Raw genomic sequence first — 25,419 nt, forward strand, 5'->3', positions numbered from 1 at the left:
GGTCTCTCGCCGGTGTGGGTGCGAATATGCTTGACCAAGTTACACTTCTGATTGAAGGCCTTGTGGCAGTGGTCGCACTTGTATGGGCGCTCGCCCGTGTGTCTTCTCTGGTGGTTCTCCATGTTGGTGCGGAAACGTGTGGTGTAGCCGCACACGGGACACTGGTAAAGACGCTTTCTAATGTGATGGCCCTGAGCATGTGGTTGGCCAGGATGGATGCGCACAGCAGCCAAGTCTGCACAAGTCAAATTGAGACAGTAAAAGACGGGGAAGCTAGCCAGTATAGCTACTCTACACTGGGATGAGAGGGTGGAAACAGCGAAACATGCAATGGGATAATGTAATACAATACAATAACTCAAACCTCAATATAGCGAACACGGATATAACGAATTATCGGTTATAACGAAGTAAATGAAGAATAGTCTTGTCACAGAAAGTGTTACATTAAACGTCTATAACGAAGTTTCGGATATAACGAAGTTATTTTCATGGCAGCTGTGACTGTTATAATGAGATTTGAGTGTAGATCAATACAATAGATCAGTACAATAGTTGAGAATAAAAAGAAGAAGATTAAGAAGATGGCTTTTGCCTTCAAGTCATCTTAGGTGAACGCATAAGAGATCGTGTGAAATTTTAAAATGATTTCACATAAACAAGCTAGAGCTTCCCTTGCTGATACTTGTTGTGCAGCTTCAGTGGCAAAGCAAGTAGCATTTCTAGTGCTTGAGGCTTTTGAGAAGACCCAAAGTACCAGTGCGAATCGACAGATGGAAACACACAGTGCTATGGAGGTTGTCTGAACAAGAATGAGTGCCTCAGACAGGTTGGCCGACGTTTTGATAGATGGTCCTACCTCCATCAAAGGCATCTCATCATCCTCAGTGTGTTAGTTTTCAAAGGGTTAGTCGTTCACTTCGCATCGTGGTGTGCCTGTTGGTACTGGTCATTTATGACAAGTACCATCAAGTACCTATCAAAACGTCAGCGTCCAGCCTGTCCGAGGCATTTATTCCTGTTCAGACCTCTATAGCACATTGAGAAGACTTAACAGGCATTCTTGAATGCAAATTCTATTCTTTCGTACTGGTGCTTACTGTTCAAAATCATATTCAAACAGTGTTGCATAATTAGGTTCAAAGGTTGATGTCGGTGACATCCAAGAGAATTCTGTATTGGCACATGTCATGTATACTTTTTACACACTATGCAAATGTTAGTTTGACTGCATCTTTTGCCTGCCAGTGTTTTGTTCAGAAGACGAATAACCATCAACCATGGCACAGCAGAGAAATGATACACGTGAACTCCGAGGCAGCTCGCTAGCACCAACTCGTCAACAATGCTCTATTACAGACACTTGTAAACGCAATACACCATCATGAAATGTAGTCTGGCATTTGCTCATTGGACAAGTAGCAACCTGCGACAAGCGAGAACAGCATTGTAATGACTGGGGTGTTCTTATTACACACAGACTTCTGATTCTGTGAGAAAAATCTAATCAATACACAACGTCAGTTGACCCGCCATGGTAGCCCAGCAGGTAAGGTGTTGTGCTGCTCAGATCAAGGACACGTGTTTGATTGCTGGCCATGGCAGATACATTTGAATGAGAGCAAAATGCAAGAACACCAGTGGACTAGGATCTATAGAAGCATGAAAAAGAAGCCCAAGTGATTAATATTACTCCAGAATGCCCTATTACAGCATGCCTCATAATCATATGGTGGTTTTTGCACAAGAAACCTCACAAATCCTCTTACTTTCCATTTAAGAACAGGTGTTTCGATAGCATCTCGGTAAACATGTTGCCAAGGCTCACTCTTTTTTAGGGTAGAAGGATAAGTGGGGCATTTTATGTTGAAATGTCCTGTGAACTACTTCATTGCACAGAACAAAGAGGGCCACCAAATATGTGTCAACTCTTAAAGAAAACTATAACTCATTGCTTCAAAAAAAAAGGGGGGGGATAAAAAGCTGGAAGGCATTGGATGGATGGATGAAAGAACTTTATTGGTCTCAAATGAATTCGTTAAGCGAGTAATTAACAGGAAGAAGGCATAACGTGAAGAACAATGTGCATCAATTTCTAAAGCAAAACATAGGTGGTTCATCCTCAAAGAACAATACCGAGGCAATCCTACATATCGGTGAAACAGAACTTCACAAATCACTTCATACAATAGAGCTTAGGGATAGGCATAAACTCCTGGGTAAGAATACATGATCGCTTGTAGATACCACACACTTAGCCAAATGCATAGATAGCCCAAGGCTTCAACAGTCCTTATAAACTCCAGGAAGCTGCACATCCTGTTTGCACTTCTGGCAGCGTGTGTGTTCCTTCAGTTTATTTTTAGTAGCACATTTTGCTAAAGCATGTGCCACCTAGAGGTCGAAATTCAGTTGTGGTGTTGCAGTTGTGCGCGAGTCTACAACAAACACGTAGCCATGAGAATTTTTCGAAACGGTGCCATAATGGCAGAGTTACACGCATTTGATGATCCAAAAGAGGCCCTCGCTCGTCTCGCTCTTTCCTTTGCTATGCTCCGTTCGTCGGCTCGTCTCTCCTGCCCAAGTGCTCCTGCTCACCGGGCGAGGAGGAAGAGCGGTGAGGGCACATACCTGCGAGCAGATAAGCAGGTTCTCTTTATAGACGACATGGGCAGACACGAACGTTGAGATGACGGCGAACGCTGGGGATTAATGATAGGCCCAAAGAGGAGAAGGGATTGTTTCTTGGAATTTGTGGTGCGCCGATGGCTCGTAGCTCCGCTGTGTTTGCCATTGTTGATTGTGACTGCGTCCTGAACTCAATGCACACATTTACTTCAAATGTCAAAAAATTAGCAGAGGTTGTTTAGGGGCCCTTTAACACAAAAAGAAGGCCACATACATAAATAGTTACGACCCGTTGGGTTAGAATGTCTCACTTCTGTGAACCCTATCATTGTCCTGTTTCGGACATGTTTGTACCCATTCAAAATGACGTGCGATGTTGTAGCCTCTATCTCTACAGGCACTGGACACCACACCAGATACATTTATGATGTACTGCTCATTGTTTAGCCTTATTTCAATGTGACTGTACACCAGATGTAATCCTGCCGATGAACATGTGCTGTGCATGTACCAAAGTATGTAAAAGAAATTTGTTGCTGAACAGCCTTTACGAAACTTTTCATTCTAAATCATTTCGACCGATACTCAACAGTCACTTTTTTCTGACCTTCCTATTCGTCTCTACTAAAAAAAACCTCACTACTTGAATATCCTTCTAAACTTCTACTGTCTTAGATGTAATCAGTGTGGTTAGCAGCAGAAAAAAATGCTGGAAATGGAAAGCTTAGGGATGGATGCAGTGAAAGGTTTCGCCCGCCCACCTTGCCAAGCCAAGCTCATGTGATGGCTAAGTTTATGAGTCTGCCTGATGTACCTATTTTCACTAAGCTTCACAGATATATAATATGTAAAAATGTTGATCTCCATTTCCAGTCTAGCAAGTGGCATTTATTTCACCTACTGACAAAACTTGTGCATGTATGAAAGCATGGCACACGTCATGTGCTCAGTACATGATTGGAAACGAAAATGAAATAAATGTAAAATTGAAGATACCACACACTTCGTGATGAACGTGTGAGTGCATTCACACGACCAATGCTGCCATGAGTGTTTAAGCTTACCATATTTAAGTCAATAGCACTGCACAAGTGAACTTGTTGAAGATAAAGTTTATTGTGCCAAAGCAATTCGTCACCTGGTTCACAGTGTTGCAAAACTCTCCAAGAATTGCTAAACTCTCTTATTCATCCAAACTGGAACTGAACCATCGTAAATTGGAGCACATTGTTGCTGAACTGAGCTCGTATTTTTTTTTTTCAGTGCGTCAACCCGGTTTATACATCGTAAGAATATGTCCTCTTTCCATAAAACAACAGTTGTTTTGCTAGCATCCCTGCAAAAATGTGACAGTTCATGCCCTAGTTAAGGCACAAAATGAAAGGTGGCATACGATGTCAAAATGTGCTGGAATCCACTAGATAACAAGGTAATTGAAGGACTATTTATTTATTGATTGATTGATTGATTGATTGATTGATTGATTGATTGATTGATTGATTGATTGATTGATTGATTGATTGAATGAATGAATGAATGCGCATCAACTTTTGAAGCAAACGGTAAGACAATTCATCGTTACAGACAAGGCATCTCAGAAAAAAGAGAGGGCCTTGGCTCTTAAATGAAATAATAAAGCAGCAACACTGTATAAAAGGACAATGTGAACTGGGTTTTAAATCAAAACGTAACATGGAGTGGCTTGTTCTCAAAGGAGCATGCTGAGGCAATCGTATGAATTAGTGAAGCAGTGCTTCAAAAATAGATTTATTCAATACAAGTTTGGGATATGTCCAAACGTGTAATACATATTGCCTTACACACAGTCAAGTGCATACATAACTGTAGGTATAAACATTTATTATAAGCTCCGAAAATCTTTGCGGCCTGTTCTCACTTCTCACAGTGCCGCATACCTTTTCCGTCATTTCTTCTGGCCGCTTGGCGGCACATGTGACTACAGAATGCACAACTAATTAGCCCTAAGCTCGGCGCCTCCAGCCTTGGACTCGATGGCATAGAATAGGCAGCACACATCATGCGTCTTCTCAGCCCTTTCTGTTACAGCTTACTTTTTAACACCGTTAGTCGAAAAATGTCCTACGTCTTGTGATTTTTCAGGTGCCACTTAAGTTTGCTTTTCTGCACAAATTTCATGGGACAAAGGTGACACTGGAAAGGTCTCTCGCCGGTGTGGATGTGGACGTGCTCGTTCAGGTGGGCCACCTGCCTGAAGGCCTTGTTGCAGTATTGGCACTTGTACGGACGCTCGCCCGTGTGTATTCTTTGGTGGTACTCCATGCGCTGGCTGAAAGGCGTGGTGTAGCCACACACGAGACAACGCTTCAGGTTCGGCCCCTTGCGAGGGCCCCGAGGATGCGTTTGGCCATGCACAGCAACTAGCTCTGCACCAAGTAAGATTTACACATTCTCAACAGAAGACCAAGTGAAATTGAAGGGAAAGACGCAAAGCTGTAGTCGGCTACAACCCAAGAAAACACAAGCTCAGCGAAAACGTTGCGCGCCTGCTGTTTACCTGTGAAAGACGGTCGTACTAGCTGGTTTCCGCTCGAACCAGCAGTATTTTTTCAAGGCTAATGTAAATACTACGCATATTAAGAGTTAAAGGTTCGTCATTACTACCTAAACATCATGCATGGCTGAGCAGCGATGTCAGAATGTGTCTGTTTGGGAAACAACTATATGAAACACTCGAGAAGTGCTTCACATCACAATAATGTGTACCTTAAAATCCCGAGCAAGTGCCCCCCCCCCCCTCCCCCCTACGGTCAAAGATAATCAGACAAGGTTTGAAGGGGGGAGCCCTTGCTTGGTTGTGGACCAAAATTCAAGATTGTGGGAAAGAGCCTCTAAGAAGAATGCACACCTGTGCTTCTAATGAAATGCTTTATTGAATACGCATGCATTTACTGTTTTTACTGAACCAGAGGGAATCGTCGTGTCGTGTGAAATTTCATGTGTTATGACGAGGGGGGAAAGACGTTCTTCAAACATTCTGACTGTTCGTGACAACTCAGAATGCAACCCTGAGACACCACACCGTAAAAGTACTAAGAAATCGTGCACATATCTAAGGATACTCAGAAGTTGGGTTTCTAGGAACCGCTGCTGCAAGATTCTGTAGCGGAGAACAGGTTGAAAAAAAAAAAACAATGGCAGAAGAGGAGCAAGGGGGGGTGGGGCTTGCTCCGTCATCGGCGCATAGTATTTCAAATTTCCCGGAAAGGGGAAAAGGGCGCTTGCTCGGGGCTTTACGGTAGGTGTTATTGGATAGAGTGTTTATGCAAATTATCTATGGGAGGGACAGCAATGGCTCTGGGCAGAATTGACATTTTTTCTTGTAACGCGACAATTTTACAAGGTGCAACTAGCTACTGTATGTAATGAAACATGGAGAGGGATGGGATTATGAAAGGAACTGGCATATAAACAGGAGACATTTCCCAATGCTTATGACCTGCAATGCAGTCCACATGCAAGAAAGAAAGCAGTGACGTATTTGAAAGCCTTTTTGCTTATAAACATTAGCACAGGTGCACCAAAAAGATTTGTCTATAGGAGCCATCCTAAACATGTTTAAGCATGACTAACACAATATCAAAGGCTACCACCAAGGATGATGGCAAAGATTATTTTTTGCCGCCAATCTAGTCTGTGTTATCTTTTAATTTTTCTGTTTTTTGCAGCCAGACCTATCCATGTTACTTATTAAGTGATTGACCACAAGCATGCCTGCTCTATGACCTACAGCGAAGCCAGTGTAGAATGAAGAGCTGATTGATATTCCATTAATAATTGTAGCGGATTCGTCTATATCATTCTTAGAGAGAATTTGCTGCCTAGTCATCTCTAAACATAGAAAGAATAACAACTTTGCATCATAAGCAACTGAATAAGACAAGTTGTGTCCGTATCATTAAAAGTGATCAAGTAGGGCCATAAACGGGACCAGTCGATCATACATGTTTTGATAAACACACTATTAAATAACACAATAAAGCTGGATGAAGGAAAGCAGATTATTTTTCAAGGGCTCGTTTTATCTTTGTTAGACGCAATATTAATGAGAACTAACAGACAATAACGCCAAGGAAAGTACAGGGGGTGTTATCTGTAGTATTTTAGAATATAAATGTGAAGAAAGTAAAGTGGACGAAAAGATGACTTGCCGCCGGCAGGGACCGAACCTGCGACCTTCGAATAACGCGTCCGATGCTCTACCACTGAGCTACGGCGGCGGTCATCCTCCCGTCCACTTTCTGGGGTATATATGTTGATTTAAACCTAGGAGTGTTAGTCAGCGCCAATCGCCGCCATGGCTGCGATTGGCGCTGACTAACACTCCTAGGTTTAAATCAACATATATACCCCAGAAAGTGGACGGGAGGATGACCGCCGCCGTAGCTCAGTGGTAGAGCATCGGACGCGTTATTCGAAGGTCGCAGGTTCGGTCCCTGCCGGCGGCAAGTCATCTTTTCGTCCACTTTACTTTCTTCACATTTATATTCTAAAATACTACAGATAACACCCCCTGTGCTTTCCTTGGCGTTATTGTCTGTTAGTTCTCATTAATAAAGCTGGATGAGGTACACAACACACAGCACGAATTAGCAGTTGCTTATGGCAACACTTGCTAGTTCTGCAAGGTCTGTCCATTCCGTTTTGTTCCTGTACATAATCACGCAAATGTGAAGGGAAAGCTGTCACCATTTCAGATTCATTGGAAGCTTATAAATCAATCTAAAGCATGCTACACCGTATGTAATTGGACAAGTGGAGACGCAACAAACATTTGCCATATCTGCTTATTTGCGTCAAAAAGGTATAAACCGTCTTTCTATATTTGTTGGCCTTGCTCTTTTAATGATGTCTTCCTTCTGTTGGCCTATAGTACGACTCGAGTCACCTGCAAAGGATAAGAGAATGAAGCTCGAACAGTGATTTATGCTAAAGAAAACTGCTACAGAAATTCAGAGGACATGAAATGACTGATTTTATAACATGCACAATGCATTAGCTTGCTGCGAATATTGTTGAAGCTTATACATCTCCCAACTGCCAAACTGGCTATAGTGGCCTAATGCAGTTTTAAGCCACTCACAAATCATAATCTGATGGGCTGAAAGTGCAAAGATGCCTGAGTGATTCGGTTTACCTACACCATGAAAAAAATTCCAGATTTGTAAGATTATTGTAATGCCTTTGATAACCCAGTGATTCATACAAAACAGCAGTGACAATTCATAGCGCTTTACAAAAGGGATAGCTGCGATCTGCAAAATTCTTATATACAGAAACTACTTGATGAAACACAATGCTGACAATCAAAGTGGCAATTTGGGAGAGTTGGTTACGCATACAGAAAATTTGCACCACTTGATACCGACAGAAAAAAGACTACCACTTAGGTACAAAACACATGAAGTCTGTCTGTCTGCTCTGTATACATTTTTGTACATTTGTACATTTTTTGAGAGCACGATTTCCAGACTTCACAGATCAATTCAAAGTCGATATTTCAGCACATCAGAAAAATTTTTTAAAGGAGCCCATGGAAGGAATTGTAATGTTTACAGACAGTAAAGTTGTTCATTAAAATACTATGGCCTAAAGCGTTTTTCTGTAATTGTTGGCATTGCTCCTTTCATGCTGTCTTCCTTCTGGTGGCCGATGTAATGGTTGAAGCATCTGCAAAAAATAACCAGATTGTGAAGCGTGAACAGCCATTTAAGCCAAAGAAAATTGCAAGAGGAATGCATTTCACATGCAACAATAGACTTTATAATTTAGTCTATGCATTAATATGCTACGCACATCACTGAAGGTTGTATCTCTCCCTCTCTCCCAACTGTCAAACCTGCTACACCTTTCAGTTGCTCATGATCTACATTTCGATGGGCTGAAGATATGAAGACGTTTGGGTGATTAATTTGATTTAGGTACTATCGCGATGGAAAGAAACACGAACAGTGGAAAGCGTGGCTTTCAGCCCAGTCAAACACCGACATGCCTTGAATGTCACTAGGTGAACCTAAAAATGGCAGGAAGTGGAAGATGGAAGCTGCAATGAAAAAATCCGTAAACAGGGGGTGGGTGCTCGAGTCGACGTTTCGACAAGTGGACTTGTCTTCTTCAAGGCTGGAACTTTCCAGTTCCAGCCTTGAAGAAGACAAGTCCACTTGTCGAAACGTCGGCTTGAGCACCCACCCCCTGTTTACGGATTTTTTCATCACTATGTGAACCTGCGCTTTCAGTTTTTCTGATGATGGTAGCGTGGGTATTTGCCATGTGGATGTTGTCTTCATCTCAATGGCTCTGCACACTTTGATAGGGTCTGTTGAGGGAAATTTTGGCTGACTGCAAATTTGTTTCAAGATCTTAACGCTTTCATTTTTTCAAGGTTGTCTGGGCTTTGGGGTTCTGTTGCAAGGTTTGACATCGAGAGCTGCAGTTTCAAGCCATTCTTTGTCAGTTCGTACCCATTCTTCACTTTCTGTTTTGGAATATATTCGACCATTTGGATGCCACTGTCAAAGCACTCAATTTAGGTAAATGAAATGGCTTGTTTCCAGTTGATGCCCACTGTGACCTCATATATATATATATATATATATATATATATATATATATATATATATATATATATATATATATATATATATATATATATATATATGCTTCTTGATTACGGATGCTTCCACTGATGCACAAGCATCACCAGTAGCAATCACTTGATTCACACTAGTAGGTTTGCACACATTGCCAAATGGACCACCCAATACACAGCCTACGTGCCCTCAGCCCCACAGTTGTGGTTCTACACAGTGTTTGCCAATTAACGTTACTGCAGAGCTCGTGCGTTAGTGTATGTAACGTGAGACCTACGCCGCGTCGCGTAGGGTAGTCTATTTGCACCTTAACATTACGCGGTCACGTGACCTGAAATGAAACGACACGTACAACGTCATCGGTAGAGCGGCACGTCGCTCTCGGCCCTGGCAAAATGGTGTGAACCGCGAAACGGCACGGTGTAGGTTTTGTTGGCAGCCCCAGTGACACGGACCTAACCACTAATACTGGCAACGTAGTGACACTTGTGCAACTTTTCCAATCTTCGCGCAAATAACCACTTCTGGTGTCGCCGTACTCCGAGTGTGTCGGCAAAATTTCTGTTAGGTCCGGTGTTGTGATTATTTGCGGTGGAACGCTGGTACCGTTGTCGTTCGACGTGCTTGATGGTGTTCCCAACAGCCTTTCGGGAATTCGTGCCATCGTTTGCAGCGATGAACATGGACATCGTGCTCCGTAGCTTCGCTTGAGTTCGGCATGTTTTCGTTTTTGATGTGGTCCATTCGCGTCGCCACGTGTGTTTGTTGTAGAGAGAGAGTCTTCGAAGCTACCCAGTTGCGTCGTAAGTTGCTGATCGCTGGTGACTGAGTCCGCTTCGTTATCAGCGCGGAGTTCTTCACTTCGGTGCCCACGACCTCCTCAGAGGTTGTGATCGCTTCCCATCGTCGCTGGCTGCACCTGGCTGCACTTGCTGCGCCTCGCCTCGGTAGGGACAGCCTCAACTTCTCGCTTCGTCCAGTTTTCCCTTTTTGTCTGATTCATCAGATTCGTTTCGGAGCCCTCGTCGACATGCCGGCCGGGTGCGATGACGAATGCGCGCTTCAGTCGGCACTATATGTTATTTACTCAAAGGAAAACTAGAACTGTACTATAGAACTTAGCGGTTCCATTTTCATGCCATTGCCATGCACTTTCGGCTCATGCATGCGTCGGCTGGACGCGTCTCCCCTTGCGGCAACGACGCAACCAACACAGCGCTTTCGGTTTCAGTTTCAGGCTCGTGCAGCTTGAATCCTACGGTGTACTACACCAGCAGTCCTGCCTGGAGTGTTTTTATCTCAGCACATTAAAGTCAACAGCACTTTACTCGTTAACATGTTGAAGTTTTTGCTCATTGTGCCTAACCGGTGAAGTGCTGCGAACCATAGTTGTGTCGCCACCGGATACACCGCCCGGTGGAACAAAGGAGGGCCACCCCCGTATTCTTATACACCACTATCGCGGAACGATGCCTTACGCCATATTCTATGCTATTCTTATCATCCACCACTCGCGGCTGGCTGATCGCGTTGATAACGCGGACGGACCGTTGTGACCACTGCAGCCAAGCGCGAAAAGCAAGAAAGGCATTGGAATCGGAAATAGCATCGTTCCGCGATTGCACCCCACGCCGAGAACGGGGTGGGGACTCTCTTTCTTTACAGAGAGCGTATAAACATTGTTTACAGAAATGATACAGGAAATGCCCGTCTTGTGGCGCTCCGTACCATACCTTGAGAAACCGAAACTGGGCAAGAGCATGAATGCGCGACACCAATATATATGTATATATATCTTAGCGAACTAGCACTGAACTAGGAGGGAAAAGGACCACGTTGAACCTGAACGGAACCTGTATTTTTTTACAGCGCAGCTGCTATATGCTTGTCGTTATCCCGTTTTGCGTCGACAGATAATTATCATCATCATGAACCGGCATGCGCCATCTTCGTCCTCTTCTGCTTCGCTCCCCGAAAGTGTGCACCGATTTGTCCGGCGTGGGATGCAGTAACTATGATGGGTGAGAAAACGAGTACGGAGAGAGAGAAAGAGAGATTCTTGGCGAGGTGGGACTCGAACCCACGATCCGAAGGCAAGCATCGTAACCACTTGGCTATCCTGGCACGCTAGCAGACCATAAAATAGCCTTGTATAGTATAGTATAGCAAGACGGTGAGAAAGGGAAGTGAGGCTGAGAGAATAAAACATTGCATAGAAAGAGAGAAAGGGAAGAAAAACAGAAAGAGCGAGAAAGAATTAGAGAGAAATATATAGACAGAAATAGATAGAAGGAAAGAATGCGAGAAATATATATAGAGATAGAGAAAGGAAAGAGAGAGAAAGAAAGAAATAGAAATCAACAGACTAAAAAGACAGAAAAAAAAGAGAGAGGTGAGAGAAAAGGAAAGACAGATGAAGAAAGAGAAAAAGTGAGAAACAAAGAAGGCCACCCCGCTCCGCACTTCCTTCAGGCTTGGCACCACTAGTGTGAAGCTGCTTTTAGGTTCGTCTCCCTGCATGCCTTATATGTCGTAGATCATGTCCCCTTACTTTTCATAGTGTAAAAGGTGTTTTGATAGTGTCTTATCACTCATGCGGCAGGTGCCCCCTTATTGAGGCATAAAAAAAAAGTGGCATGTAACATCAAAATGTTCAGGAAGCCATTAGATCACACAGAAAAATGGTGACTAACAAAACATGTGTCAGCAAACCATAATGCAATTCACTTCCACAAGGTATTAAGGGATCTTTGAAAAACACAGGGCTTTGTGTCTCAGATGAAATCGCAAAGCTAGTAATTTACAGGAAAAAGGTAAGGTATAAGTGAAGGACAACATGAATGGAGTTTTCAAGCAAAATGTAAAGTGTGTTGTTCTCAGAGGGTCATACTGAGGCAATCCTATGCATTGGTGCAACAAAGCAAACTGCTTTATTCAACACAACTTAAATAGGATATGCATAAACACACAGATAAGGATGTATTGCAAATAACACATACTTGGCCAAATGCATACATAACTTTAGGCTTCCACGTCCATTATAAACTCCAAGAATCTTTGCATCCCATTTGCATTTGTCCCGGACTCAATGGCACACTTGGCTGCACAGGTCACAGCTGCTTAGCTTTAACCTTTACACTTCTAGCCTTGTACTTGATGCCACAAATCAGCCAAATATGTCGCATTTTCTTGGCCTTTCATCTTGCAGCTCAGGTTCGAACACCCTCGTGCAAAGGCCTCCTGCCTTTGTGAATTTTCATGTGACGTATAAAGTTGTACTTCTGTACAAAATCCTTGGGGCAAAAGTGGCACTTGAAACGTCTCTCGCCGGTGTGGATGCGGACGTGCAAGTCCCGGCTTCCCTTCCGCGAAAAACTCTTGCCGCAGTAGTTGCATTCGTATGGGCGCTCGCCCGTATGCTTTCTTTGGTGTCTCTGCATGGAACTCCTGAATGCTGCCGTATAGCCGCACACCGAACACCACAGCATACGCATCCCATTCTGAGAGCCCGGTAGTGGTGGCCCGCCAGGGCTGGAACTCTCGTCGACAGAGTCCTGGCAAGCCAGAATGGTGGATTCTAAGCAAAGCGGAGAAGAAAGTTCACTTAACAAAACACGTTGCAGGGCTAGTTCCTAGTGCATACTTTCCTCCATGAAAGTTATCCAGCGCTCATATCTTTCTGTGTGTTTGTTGCAAAATTTAGCGCTGGATAACTTTCATGAAGAAAAATAAGCAGGAACACTGGAGGAAAAGACGACAACAGATAAGGCTAAGTACAATGCACTGTGTTCCACTCTGCAGTGGGTGAAAGGGCAACTATGCTGCAATGTGAGGACATATCAGATTATTAAAACAACTTGCATATAAACATGAGAAAGTGCTGAAAGAACAACGGCGATGCATTTAAGGACTCTTTGCTTGTCTGCAAAGGCATACCAGATTGATTTCTGTCAACGGGGTCAATTCTAAAGGCATATTTTAGCATAACTAACACTATATCAAAAGTGCATCACAAAGTATGTTAGCAGATTATTTTTGCAGTCAAGCTTGTCCATGTTTTGTTGCAGCCAAACCTACCCATGTTAAATGTGTGATTGTCAATATGCATGTCTGCCCTGTGATTGAAAGGGAGGCTAAACACAGACTGGGGAGCTGATTGGTATTCTGTCAGTAATTGGAGCAGATTTACTAATATCATTCCCGGCAAGTACCCCTTGCCTGAACCATCTTTAAACAACAGAGAAAAAAAATCTGCATCATGAACGACAGAATGTGACAAGTTCTGTCTATAAACTAAATGTGACCAAGGCGGGCCAAAATTTTGACCAGTTGTTTATACATGGTTGGATAAACACACTATTGACAGAATAAAGCTAGATGACATACACGACACACAGCGTGAATTAACAATAGCCTATGACAAACAGTTGCTACGGTAAAGCAAAAAAACGAAGAAACAAGCGAGAAACAGAGACACAAGACAAGCGCTAACTTCAAACTAAAGTTTGAAAGAACATCTCATCCCGGTCCCACAACGATAATGAATAACAATACGCCACACTATCTTAATCGGCCCTTCTAACGAAAATCATACAAGGTAATAGCGACACAGTTAAAAACGCTAAAAATTGAAAGCTTGCGATAATGTAATGCATGCTCAGACTCGAGCCTTTATCACAAGGAAAACGAAGGTGCCAGGTTAGATGCAAGGAAAACTAACTCACGGGGGTGAAGGAAACTTTAGTTTGAAGTAGAGTGTACTAGATTTGAAGTTAGCGCTCGTCTCGTGTCTCGCTTGTGTCTTCGTTTTTTTGCGCTACCTGCTCATATATGCAAGCTTACAAACTCGCCCAGATTTCAGTTCTCGTAAACAGTTGCCAGTTGTGCGAGGTGTGCCTACTCATTTTTGCTCCTCTACATAATGAAAAAGAAAGAGAAAAGAAGGCTGTGATTGCTTCAGGCGCATTGTAAAGTAATAGTAATCCACTGCGCAGCATGAGAAACAATATCGGCTTAATTGTGTCCCATGACACAATGTAAAATGTTCCCTCTGCTTTTTCATACAGCATTTTCCATGCTGTACAGTAACATACACTGTAGAAACATATCGGAATGTCCACCTTAGGGGACAAGAGAACGCACACAATGCAAGGTGTTACAAAATTATGCTGAAGTTGGTGCGCCGACCGAATTTTACAGCTGTCAGTATTGCGGCAATGGGAAGAGGAGTAGTGGCTCGCCAGTGATGATCCAATTTGCTGCTTAACATTTTAATAAGAACACTCTTATTCAAAGTCTCGATATCACCTATTAGTGGGCCACAAGATATGCAACTGGATTGTTCGTAGAGGGCTCCAATATGGCATTTCGGTGCCTAGCAGTTCTTCATGCCTTTATACTGTCAAGAATATTCCTTTCTTTTTTCAACCGCACACTTCACACACAGTTCACAGATCCCACATTTCCCTCACTGTGAAGTCTGGCAAAAATGTATAAGGAACTGCAGAGGAATTGGAATGCTTAATAGTCAATGGAGTTGTACATTAAAACACCATGATCTAAAGTTCGTTTTTTTTCTGTAACAGGAGGCTTTGCTTCTTTGATCTTCCATCTGCTGGTCTACAGAATGGTTGAGGCATCTGCAAAGAATTGGTGTGTGAAGCATAGAGATTTTAGGTGAAGAAAACAAGAATAGAAATGTAGAGCACATATATTTATTTATGCTATGTATTAGACTTCATAATGTACCTTATCCATTGACATCTTAGTCATAGCGTTAACACTTGTAGCTCTCCCCTTTTCTCAGATCCTGAACCTGCTATCTCAGTTCAATGGCTGGTTCTCAGCTGCTTAGCACGAGTTCAAGGGCGGAAAATGCAAAGGTGATTGTGTTACAGGTCTTGGGTACATGTCTAGAGAGTACCATGTTGAGAACGTTAGTCGAGTGCCATCGATAATTAAGCATAGCATTACTCTCGATAAACCGCTATTATAATTTATAGCCACTTCCAAAAGAAATGCCTAAAGTTTATAATTCATTATATTCTTATATACAATGCCTGTAATAAATACATGCTCTGTAAAATAGTTCATCCACGCATATACAAAAGTCCCATCTCTCTGCATGTAGCAATCTAAATGTAAAGCAGGAATGATCAACGGGGAAAAGTTAGTGGGGCATAAAACAACTACAGCTGCTGAACTCAGTCCAGATCCAGTAGGAAGCTCTAAGGTATGTACGTTTTCTGATACGTTAGTCACGAGATGCTCTGTAATGCTGCCTGTTACTTCCCTCGTTTGCTGGGCATTTTTTTCAGACTAAAATTGCGAACCTAATCTCTGTTTATACTTGCGCTTTTTAGACATGACTGTTGCTGCACGGGAGTTCAATGTCAAGTTTTCACAACAGGAGCAACTAATTCATGGCTCCTCCCTGAAACAGCATGAAAGATTTACTTGCACTCGCTACCCGGAGTGTTACAGGTACATCAATGAGAAGTAGGTTCAGAATTTGCAAAATGGTCAGGGAAGGGGGAGCAGATTCTCAGTTAATGTGGTCTCATGGCCGTCTGTGGCATGCGCATCAGACTCGTGTTTTGTACTGCCCAATCTGATGCAACGTCACGTGCAAATGCTGCTTTTTGTGGCCGGAGGCATCGCTTGCCGCATCCTTAATGGCATTTCAAACATTTCAAAAGATTCACACTGACAAAAAGCAAGAATCCACTGCTGCTTTCCATTTCTACTGAGATGAGAAAGGCAGCTGTTCATGTCATACCTTTTAATTGGTCTTTTTCGATTTTAACTACCCCCCACTTTACGCTTATTTTTCTAGCAAAATAATTGGCAATTGCTTTAGCATTATACAAATTACCGATCTTTGTTATGAGAGACCATATCTAACAGATTGTCTGTCAGTTATAATTATTATGAGCAATTACTACTGACATTCATCAAGCAACATTTTCTTTGCCCAATTTGCCAGTTGTCTTATCTTCTTCAGACCCCTTGTCCCTCTACAGGGACATTGCTTCTCGGGTACTGATGTAAAACCGAGTTTTCGTAGATGATAGACCCGGTGTCCCTATTGGAGGACTAGAATTGTGGCAGCATCTGAGAATAGCATATAGCATTTTTTCTCTTTCTTAGGAGGGTAACATGTCAACAATCTGCACAAGTATGTTTCACGTCTGACATTGCTCTCAGGAAGTTATAAGCATTCTATTCTCATTCACCAAAACATTGACATTGCATTTGTTTGATGTGGTTACAAGGCTGGAAATGTCTAACCTGTTATGAATGTGCAGGTACACATGCAGTATCATGCCATGATGGTCTTGTAATATTTATATTGCTGACATTGACGGGTTTGTTACTGCAGCACGATTCAGAAAGTCTGCCACTAACTTTCCAAATATTCTGTCATGATTTAACACCCACAACTAAATTTTCCTTGAATAATTGACGGCGTTCTACCAGAAAGACCCAAGTATCAATTACAAGTCTATATTGACAAGTTCCCCCACTGAAATTTTGCCTTCATATGTCCAGCCTTGCTCAGTCAGCTCTGTGCCTTTATTGCAACAAGACTGAACTTCTATATATCCTTTTAACAAGTCAGCGATTCACAATTCTGAGAGTTTTGCAAGAGCCTCTCCAAAAGGAAGTCCTGAGCTCATCACTCCCGGTGATCCTTTTCTTTGATGCTTCTGTACAAGGTTTTAAGCAAAGGGGCATTTGTGATGTTTCATGTACGTTTTTGTGCTAGATGAACAGAATTATACATTAAAATTTACCTTATCTCGTTTTTTTCTTTTTAATTCAATAAATTTCTATTTTAAAAACTTTAAGAGCAATTACTAGAGATATCTATTGAGTAACGTTTTCGTGCAATTCACAATTTTGTAATTTTTGTTCAATATTACATAAAATTATCGTAAACCTCTGCACCGCACAATTCATAACCAATACTCAGAAGTGGGCTGTACCAGGTCATTCAGAAGTTAACCAACTAATCCTTCCTTAATCGTGTGCCAATTTGTGGCTGTGTTGAACAGATTTTTTTTTCAAGAAATACAGAATTCACAGGTACCGCCCACGACAATAAATTTGTCACGTGGGGCGCTTTCAATCGCGATTGAATTCCTCGCTTGCTATTGGCTCATTCGCAAGCTGCGGAACAAAATACAATGGCAATGGTAGTCGAAGAGTTCGAAGCCCGAAAGCAATCGAAATTGGCCACATGACACTGATGTTTGATGCCATGGTAAGCCGCACCTTACGGGGCAAAAAATTTACACGGCCCCATTTAAACAATGCGCTTACTGCAACATATCTTGCGTGCATACCCGAAAACTGCAACCGATTTGCCCGATACGGACAGAAAACTAGTTTCTACGCAGCGAACTTTATGCATTTAACTTTTCTTTTCGGTTTACTGACAGCTTACGAAAGTTTACCGACAACTAGCGCGCGACAAACGCTCTATCGCACCACAATTCGAGACCACATCAAAACTACAACCAGTCATAAAGAGCATTGACCGCAGTAGATCACACGCACTAAGACAAAATTTGCGGCGCTATTCAGCGAAGTTATTCAAAAGCCTTGTCTGCTCCTCGTCAAAGTTCGGACAAGCTTCACTGAAATTCGCCGTCGACGACACAGCGCACTTGCGTAGTGTGTAGTTTGTACCACGGTGTCGTGAAACCAGCCTTTCCCGTAAAGACTGCATCCCCTAATGTCGAAAAGCGTCATGAACACTTCAAAGACATCATTAACAACACAAAAAACAACAGCGAAGGCTACACTGTAGCGAAAAGTGCATGGTGCTGCAGTTTTAATGGTTTTAATACGACGATATGGTGGCTAGATACGACGATAATAAAAACTCGTGACTGCTCGCGAAGACGATGATGATAGCTATAGAAAATATTAATGAGCGTGAGGTCTCAGGTTCAAAACTCGCCGCCGCCAGTGTTTATTTTTCTTTCGAAGTTATTCTTCTTTTTTTATCAAAGCTGGGCTTTTTGAAGGTAAGTGGCTGCCGCGGCAGAAACCTCCATGAACGTGTTCTCGGGCTTTTTGTGCTGCCACGATCAAAAAGATTTCTGACCGTTGCTACCAATACTACTCCAGGGGCCGTAGCGATACGATACTCCCTAATGCGAAATGCGAGCGCAGCTGTACGCGTGTTTTCGTTTGGCGATCTATTAAGGCAAAGAATTTCAAAGCCACGAGATCGTTCGCTGCACACGTTCGCTCGCTCGGCGCCTAAAAATGCACTTTTCACTAGCTGCTCAGAACCCTACCTTCATTGAAAATTCGGCTCTCGCCACTTTATTATCAATGATTTCTTCTTTGATTAGCGCAAAAGGCTCCCGAAACAAGGGACGAAAAGAATGCGACACACACAAGCGCTAACTTACTTCCAACTGAATTTCTATAGTTCGTACACATATTTAGAATGGTAATAGCGCGCCTGCGCCTCCTCTTTCACAAATCACACCATAGACGTCAGACTCTGCCCAGGCGGCGCTGCGAAAAACACCGCCACCAGCGCCCTCATCGTAGCCCTGGCACTAACTGGGTAGTGCAAAGAGAGCCGCCCGCAAGCGAATGTGCATAGGCCGCAATATAACCCTCTTCTTTCGTTGGTGTCGAGGCGCGGTGTCCTGAAAATCAAGGACCTGGAAAGCTTCTTCCGCCAATCCACGCTTCAGAAACAAAGGAAGCTGATCAAAGCGAACTGCGAGTACAATGCAAAATAAGTTTTAGTTATTCCCGCTCGCTGCAACTCGCAAGTACAAGCGAGCATCACACGACACCGAGTTCGAGGCAATCCCTCCGACATCCGTTCTCTAGAGCCTAAATGCGTTAAAATCGGGTATATACGTATGCCACAGCGATAAAGTACCTACATACACGATCAATTTACTTAGCTATGCATCTTACGATCAGTGGTGCAAAAGTCGGTTCATCAGGGGCGAATGGCTCCGGCGATTTTCGCCTTTTCAGTTGCATTCTCCCTTAATTCATCTCTCGCTTCCTGTGCATTGGAGTGTTTTATTACGCATCCTCAAATGGTCTCTTGATGGTCGTCTTCCGTTTGTATGTACTGCAAATGGGGATACGTGCGTGTCCACTTTCGCGGGGCGCAACCAAGGGCAAAACCGTGGCCTCCGAGATAGCTACGGCAACCGCGGAGGACACGGGCGAAACAAACCTGAAGGGGGTCACGACCAACATTCTGCGATTTACTTGTATGACGCACGTGGTGTTAGCTAGTTAGAACCAGAACTCTGAGCCTTCAAAACGTACGTCCGCGATGCTGTGTTGTGACGACCAACTCGTCGCGGTGTGCGTATCACGCGTCTCCAGTCTGCCTCTAGCTGCTCACTTCGTGTTACACGACAAGCACCGCGGTCAGAGCCTCTGCTGAGCTTCATAGTCAAGGTTACCACGGTTTTGCATCAGGGCTACGCAAGACAACAGCAGAGCCACACATTCATGCCACCGGCTGTGGAGAACGCGGGTACTTCGCTTACCCAACACGCTCGCAACGGCCCGTATCCAGCGCTCTCGCCTTTCTTCTTCGTACGACAACTATGGAAATCGGTAAAACTGAACGTTGTTATTCAGTCTTTTACGTCCGTGGCAATTCACAACGCAACAGTTCGTCTTTTGCGGAGTTTCTTCGTAGCGTGCGGAGGGCTCTCGTCTGCTGCTGTTTTCGCCGTCGTTCAGGGGTTCAGGCGAGTGATCCAGCAAGCACTTCACGACGGCTCGGTGGCGCGTCCGACTAGCGGAGAGCAATTCACAGCTCTCGTTCTGAGTGCTAAATGCGCAAACACACGCGATATTAAGCTCAATCGTTGTTTCGCACTCGCTAGTTGCACCTGGTCCCATAGCAAACTGTGCGAGAGAGTCGGTCTATGCACTACTCAATACTTCTCCGACAGGTGGCGCCACACATCTTGGAAACTCCAGAGTCTGACGTCTATCGACGCAGGCAGTGGTGTCGTGATTTTTCAATTTTGCATTTACATGTGTACGTGTGTATGTATGTGTATATATATATATATATATATATATATATATATAGAAGATTTCGAAAGGCTTACCTTTTTGCTGGAAATCGCCCCAAAATTTATTTTGTCCAAACGCGACAAAACCTGAAAAAGTCGAATAACGGAAGATTTCGAAAGGCTGCAGGCTTACCTTTCTGGCCGGAAATCACCCGAAAACTTATTTTGCTCAAATGCGATGAAACTTAAAAAAGTCGAATATTTGACATGACGTCACATGATGCCGTCATCACATCGTAGCTTGGTCAAAAGTGGGCAGATCACAGAGGCAGTGCAAAATCAGGTGAGGTGCCTCCGGTCCTGGAGGCAATGCAAAGCCACGATAGGTGCGCAAAGCTTTTGGAGGGTGGCGAGGCAGGATCAATACATCGACTAAGAAAATGATGGCTTTCGCCTCCGAGTCGTCTTATAAGGGACCCAGTGAGTTTTTTTTTTTTTTTTTTGTCGAAATGTGACGAAACATGAAAAAGTCGAATGGAAGATTTCGAAAGGCGAGAGGCTTACCTTTTTGGCCGAAAATCACGCAAAAGTTTATTTTCTCCAAATGCTACGAAACTTGAAAATGTTGAAAAATGGTAGATTTCCAAACACATGCAGCATCTTAGATTTTAGGGCTTTTTTTTTTGTAGAAAAACAAGTTTGCCCCTCCTGGGATGTGAAGAGCATACAGCTTTTCATTATAAAAAAATTAGCTCAGCTTGCACTTAGTCACGCAAGGCTGGGTCACAGCAGAACTGGTAGGCACATTTCCACTCCTTTTGTTAACCATCTGTACAGAATTTGGGCGGTGACTGAGAACGTGCCGGTTCATGATGATGATAACTTTCTATCTACGACACATGGCAAACCTCGACCATAAGAGCTCTACTGTAATAAGCGTGATAAAGTTCCACATTTTGCTTAGATTGTGCTAACCGCGGCAGGCTGGTTGCATCGGGCCATAACTAGGTTAGGCGCTGCACGCCAACAGACAGCTCTCCAACCCTTTTCAAATTTCGAAAAAAAAGTTTTAATGAAGATCGGCACACCTTTTCCAACTTCAACCTAAAATTACGCTGAATTTTATCCATACTGTTCGTTCGACGAGTGGATACACTTAGCATCGCATTGCCATAAAATAACGAGTCCTTTAGGCACGCAAGGTGTGGACACATGTGCAGTGGCTGTGGCTGCAACACACGACAAAAAGCTCACGTGCGTATACCATGATATGACTGCTCTCGTAAAAAATAAACTTCAGTTGATGAGGTTTCTTTCTAATGTGGGTGGCTTCTAATTTCAATGTTCTCCAAACACTGTCCTTGAATTGTAACAGTATGAACACTGCATGCCTTGGCGCTAAGGCAAATTAGATAGCCATGCCGCATTCAAAGTTTATTCGCCTTCGATAAGACGCTGGATCCTTTTTTCGTAGGTTTCAAGGCGTAGTACAGTGTTTCCTATACATATCGCTCTGCAAGAAGCATCACACCTTGTTTGCACTTGTCCCAGTCTCTTCCGTCCTTTCTTCTGCATGGTGACTTAGTGGCACAAGTCACTGTGGCATGAACAACGCACTCCCAACATTAGACCTACTAGCCTCCATACTTGATGGCATATACAAGCACAAGCGCATGCCACATGTCTCCTCAGAACATTCTCTTGAAGCTTATGTAGGAAAATTGTCAGGCAAAAGCTGCCCACCCTTGTGACTTTTCAAGTGGATTGTAACGTCTTTCTTCTGCACAAAATTCCTGGGTCAGAGGTGGCACTGGAAAGGTCTCTCGCCGGTGTGGGTTCGGACGTGCGCGAGAAAGTTGCTCTTCTGCACGAAGGCCTTGCCACAGTAGTCACACTTGTAGGGGCACTCATCTGTGTGTATTCTCTGGTGCTTCTTCATGGCATTGCCGGAAAGTGTGTTATAGCTGCACACGACACTGCCGCAGATACCTTTCCTTGTGAGAGGCCAGACGAGGTAGCCGGCCAGGCGGGCGACGCACAGTGGACAAGTCTGCACAAATAAAATCGGAACAGTTGTAGCATTATCATGGACGCAGTTTCTCATTACATATGACTATTATAATGGGGCATGAATGTACTATTTCCATACATTGAACAGAAACAGCAGTACGCAGCAAAAACTGGATAATCATGTCAGCACGCATGCTGAGAACTTGTTTCTTTCACCTCTATTCTTGCATATGATAGTCAAACATCAAAGCAAGAACTAACTACAGCTTTGAAAAAGACATTGCTGATGAGAAGTTGTAAACAAGCCTGCCTGCGTCATTACTCTTCCTTTCAAGACTATCGAAAACTACATAGATACCTGTTTATGTACTCGCATGAGCACAATATGCAGGAACCAAGTTTGTATAAGCATACATAGGACGATGCCACTTGATCTGAGATAAACATTTATCATCCAAAGGCCCTGCAGCATTTTTTAAAAGAAATTAATGAAGTCTGCTAGTCATTTGATAAAGTGGAGGTGAAAACTTTTGTTCAGATATCACTTTGCCTACGCACGTGATATATTTACTTTTGTTATGTAATTATTCTTTATGCCATAAGAAAAGTTTCTTTACGCGCAACTGTAAAATGCCCCATTTATCAAACTGCTGTCGTGGAGTGTGTGCAACATAGGCAAAGTGGGAGGAAGAAAAAGAAGCAACGAAGTGTTGTGGCGAAAGAGATGCTTGTGAGCTAAGAACAACAATGCACGTAGGCAGATAAAACATTCACGCACTAATTACATTAACTACCATGGCACTTGCAGAAGCAAACACAAACATCTCATTTGATGGCACCGAATATTGGATTTCTCAATGCTGAGGTCAAGGGGTAGCGGTTCAACCCCTTTTACGCACAAGCATAAATCACGCATTTGTGAAATTGCCATCACGAAGTGTGTCAAAGCCGTCCTGGTTAATGTAAAGAGATGCTCTACAGGCAATGGCAATGTACCACATGGGGACAGCACCAACTTGCTTGCGCATTGCTTGCAATCATCAAGTGCTATCAGTATTTGTGTGCTACTCTTCCAGTGAATCCAGAACGGCTTTCTGCCATAGGTTCAACCAGCTTTGGAAATTTTGTATGTTTTGCACGAGCACCGTCTTGCGATAATTGATGCTCTCTCAATTGCAGGCTTGTCGGTGATCAGCCGTTTCCGATATGGCAATCTGTCTTTTATCAAAGTGACTTGTCATTTCACGTTGCCACACTTCGTTGTTGCCTGGATATGATTGCATGACCGTCGTTCTTGCCTGTAGCAATAGAAGTGTTGCGCTGCTAAGCACGTGGATCAAGGTCCAATTCCCGACATAGTGGAATGAAAAAGTTAGGAGGGAGCATTGTACAATGTGATAGAAAGAAAGGAAAGTACTATGTCAGGCACGCACACACCAAACTTCGCTTGTCCCCATTTTATCGATAAGGCAAGGGCTCCTGAATTTTTTGCTACCATTTATGAGCAAACACTATCCTCCGAGAGCCTCCCGTCTTTGTGATTTTGCAAGTGGCACATAAAGTAGTATTGATTCAGCATAAAATCTCAGGAGCGAAGGTGGCACTGGAAAGGTCTCTCACCAGTGTGCAGGCGGACATGCTGTGCCAGGTGGCTCGTCTGCTTGAAGGCCTTGCCGCAGTGGTCACACTTGTATGGGCGCTCATTAGTGTGTGTTCTTTGGTGTGTCCGCATGGTATTGCCATGAGCTGTAGTACAGCCGCAAGTAAGACACCGCAGCAGGCGCCCCGCCATGAGAGAGTCCGGAAGGGGTGGTGCATCAGAACTGTAGCTGTAACGCACATCGATAATGTCTGTGTGAAAGAAAGCGAAAGTGGCATGTTCTTAGCAATACGCAGAGAACAATTAGAGGAACTGGCAGGGAGGCAAGCTCATATAATATACACAATTGCTACTCTACGCTGGCCTGTGAGGCTGGCGAGAGTGAAACTTAAGGCAGCATGGTAATATGAAAAGAACTTGCACATGAACGTCAGAAAGCGTAAGTACTTATTACCTTTGATGTCATTCGTAAGCTAGAAAGAACCGCAGTCATGTGTTCAGGCTCATGATACCTACTACAGTCAGGAAAAAGGCAAGGATATTATTTGCAATGATGGTGTGGATTCTAAGCCATTAAGCACAACTTTGCATATTATATAGTGAATGCAACCACGAAGGATGTTGCCAGAGTTTCTCCTTGCAAACAATGATGCCAAGTGTGACAGAGATAGAGCACATGGCAGTCAGAGAAATTGTTGGTTTGCTGTCACACCTGCTAAACCCTTCAATGTTATGCTGCCAGTGACAAGGTGCATCCTTGTTCTGTGGCCTAGAAGGATGACAAATGTGTAATAGACAGGCAATTTATATTTTTTGAACAATTGCAGGAGGTCTGTAAGCTTGAAGCCCCCTTGCTGACAATTGGATGCACCCTTTCCAGCATTTGTCATTTCAGAAACTTGCATCGAAAATATGGTAAATTCTTTAGAAGTTCTATATAAAATTATATGATATATCGAACTAATTGCAGTTTTTTAGCGAGTTCGATATATATGGGTTCGGCTGTATATGAAGCAATACATATTGTAATGCTCATTATACATAACCATGTAAAACATACCATTCGCATTTGCTTGTGTTGTAGTACTGGTCAAAGCTTGTAAATAGTGTTATGCGACAAGAAAATGTATAAACATTTGCTGGCATAGCAGTATCCATCACAACCATAGGTCGGCAAAAATTGTGGAGCTCACTCAGACTCACTCATGCAATATATTTTGCCCTTAGGGCTCACTTGGACTCAGACTCACCAAACTTTTCCTCATCCGGACTCACTCGGACTCAGACTCACTATAATTTTTTCTCAACCGGACTCACTCGGACTCAGACTCACCAATATTTTATTCACTCGAACTCACTCAGACTCAGACTCACGGCTCAATCTGAGTCTGAGTGAGTCGACTCGTGAGTCCGTTAGCATTAAATTATCCTTTTTCTACCGTAATGTCAATGCTCTTTAACGCCATTATCTCGCATAATCGGTGCGCTACTTAGCACATTTTGATCTCGTACCTTCAAATACGAG

General features: G+C 43.3%; 1 protein-coding gene across 1 annotated transcript; it reads right to left on the bottom strand.

Moving 5' to 3' along the window:
* Positions 1-1,977: 1,977 nt before the first annotated feature.
* Positions 1,978-24,338, bottom strand: LOC119406403 (zinc finger protein ZFP2). Its single transcript, XM_049420081.1, has 3 exons — positions 23,915-24,338; positions 12,545-12,834; positions 1,978-5,046 (listed from the first exon to the last, which is right to left on the bottom strand). Exons 1-3 carry the CDS (start codon positions 24,084-24,086, stop codon positions 4,729-4,731), a joined length of 780 nt encoding a protein of 259 aa, XP_049276038.1. The 5' UTR covers positions 24,087-24,338; the 3' UTR covers positions 1,978-4,728.
* Positions 24,339-25,419: the final 1,081 nt, after the last annotated feature.

The sequence above is a fragment of the Rhipicephalus sanguineus genome, chromosome 10, assembly GCF_013339695.2.
Source record: "Rhipicephalus sanguineus isolate Rsan-2018 chromosome 10, BIME_Rsan_1.4, whole genome shotgun sequence".
NCBI lineage: Eukaryota > Metazoa > Arthropoda > Arachnida > Ixodida > Ixodidae > Rhipicephalus > Rhipicephalus sanguineus.